Genomic DNA, 1,311 nt, shown 5'->3' with positions numbered 1-1,311 from the left:
AGTGAAAGTGAAAATAAAGGAATGAGGTGGAAAGTACAATGGGGATGTACGACCTGTCAAATAGCAATTGACAAAGAAATTCCAATGGTCGTGGAAAATGTCTCTTTTTTTTTCCTATCTCCATCCAAGAAGACAAAGTGAACGGTGTTTAGTTAAGGGTTTTGCTGTCATTCATAAAATTAAAAAACCTCTTTTATTATAAAAAAATTAATTAAAATGTTTTAAAATGCCAAATCACAAAAAGGTGAATGAATAAAAATAAAAACAGAATGTGGATGAAGATAAACCCATAAGGTTTGCAGTTTTAACAGAAGCAAAAGGCCACTTTACCACTGATCAGATCTGTCAACACACATTTCATCTAATACCTATTCTGAACCCCATTTTATTATTACCGAAGAAAGGGAGAAAGGACATCCATAGCATTAGGTTGATCCCATTCCACTGATTCACACCATTCTCTCGGGCTTAGATAGAGTTCTTCTAGAAAAGGAGGAGGACATGGTTGCCCATTTTCAATAAGGGGAATAGACAAAGGAATCCTTTTTAATTTTGGACAATTGACTATTATGAGTTTTTGGAGAGAATCTGTAGCAATCATAACTCCACTACTACAAATGCTTCTCAATTTTGGTAAGCCTTGCAACCATAATGATTTTAATTTGGGAAGAATAAATGTTGTTCCTTCTCCTTTATGATCTTCTTCTGATGCTATCATTTCTTCCATTTCTCCACACATCCAAACTACAATTTGCTCTAAGTTTTGGAGGCCTTGCAACAACTCAACTGGAAATAACTTCTTCATCTTCAAACAAAATCTCATTTTCAAAGTTTTAAGAGAAGAGAAGATGGCAGATGGTGTTGGAGCCTGAGAGCTAGATTCAAATTCAACCGCTATTCCCACTCTCACAACTTCTCACAAGTTTTGCAATGACTCAAGCCATAGCTGCTCGATGTTGTGAAATGCTTTGCAAGACGATGATGACAAGTCAACCACACATTCTATCCCATTACAGTGATCAACATAACACATCTTCAAGTCAGTTGCTTTACGAAACAAAGGAATATTGCTTAAACATTTGAAATCATCACACTTCTCAATAGCTAAAGAACGAAGGTCATTTGGGACCACTATATCATCACACCTCTCCATCTCGCAATTCTCAAATGTCACCCGTTTCAGAATTTCTTTGAACTTTTGGGAAAACCCAATAACTGTTGGACCAAAAATACGTGAAGATCCCACTTGAAAATTGAACTTCGTAGGCCATTTACCTTGTATAGACTCTGCATATTTCTTAAACTCTTGCA

The 1,311-nt window shown here is 36.0% G+C and overlaps 1 protein-coding gene across 1 annotated transcript in view; it reads right to left on the bottom strand.

The window, feature by feature from the left end:
• Positions 1-291: 291 nt before the first annotated feature.
• LOC110426379 (putative disease resistance protein At4g27220) overlaps positions 292-1,311 on the bottom strand; it is a 7,087-nt gene continuing 6,067 nt past the window's right edge. The window contains 1 exon segment of the mRNA XM_089785261.1: positions 292-1,311. This exon segment is cut by the window's right edge and continues 12 nt beyond it. Coding sequence (XP_089641387.1) covers positions 392-1,311 — 920 coding nt within the window. The 3' untranslated portion in view covers positions 292-391.

The sequence above is a fragment of the Theobroma umbraticum genome, unplaced genomic scaffold (assembly GCF_002168275.2).
Source record: "Theobroma umbraticum cultivar Fairchild unplaced genomic scaffold, ASM216827v3 scaffold_55.0, whole genome shotgun sequence".
In the NCBI taxonomy this organism is placed as follows: domain Eukaryota; kingdom Viridiplantae; phylum Streptophyta; class Magnoliopsida; order Malvales; family Malvaceae; genus Theobroma; species Theobroma umbraticum.
The sequence above is the reverse complement of the archived record's forward strand: the minus strand, read 5'-3'. Positions and strand labels throughout refer to the sequence as shown.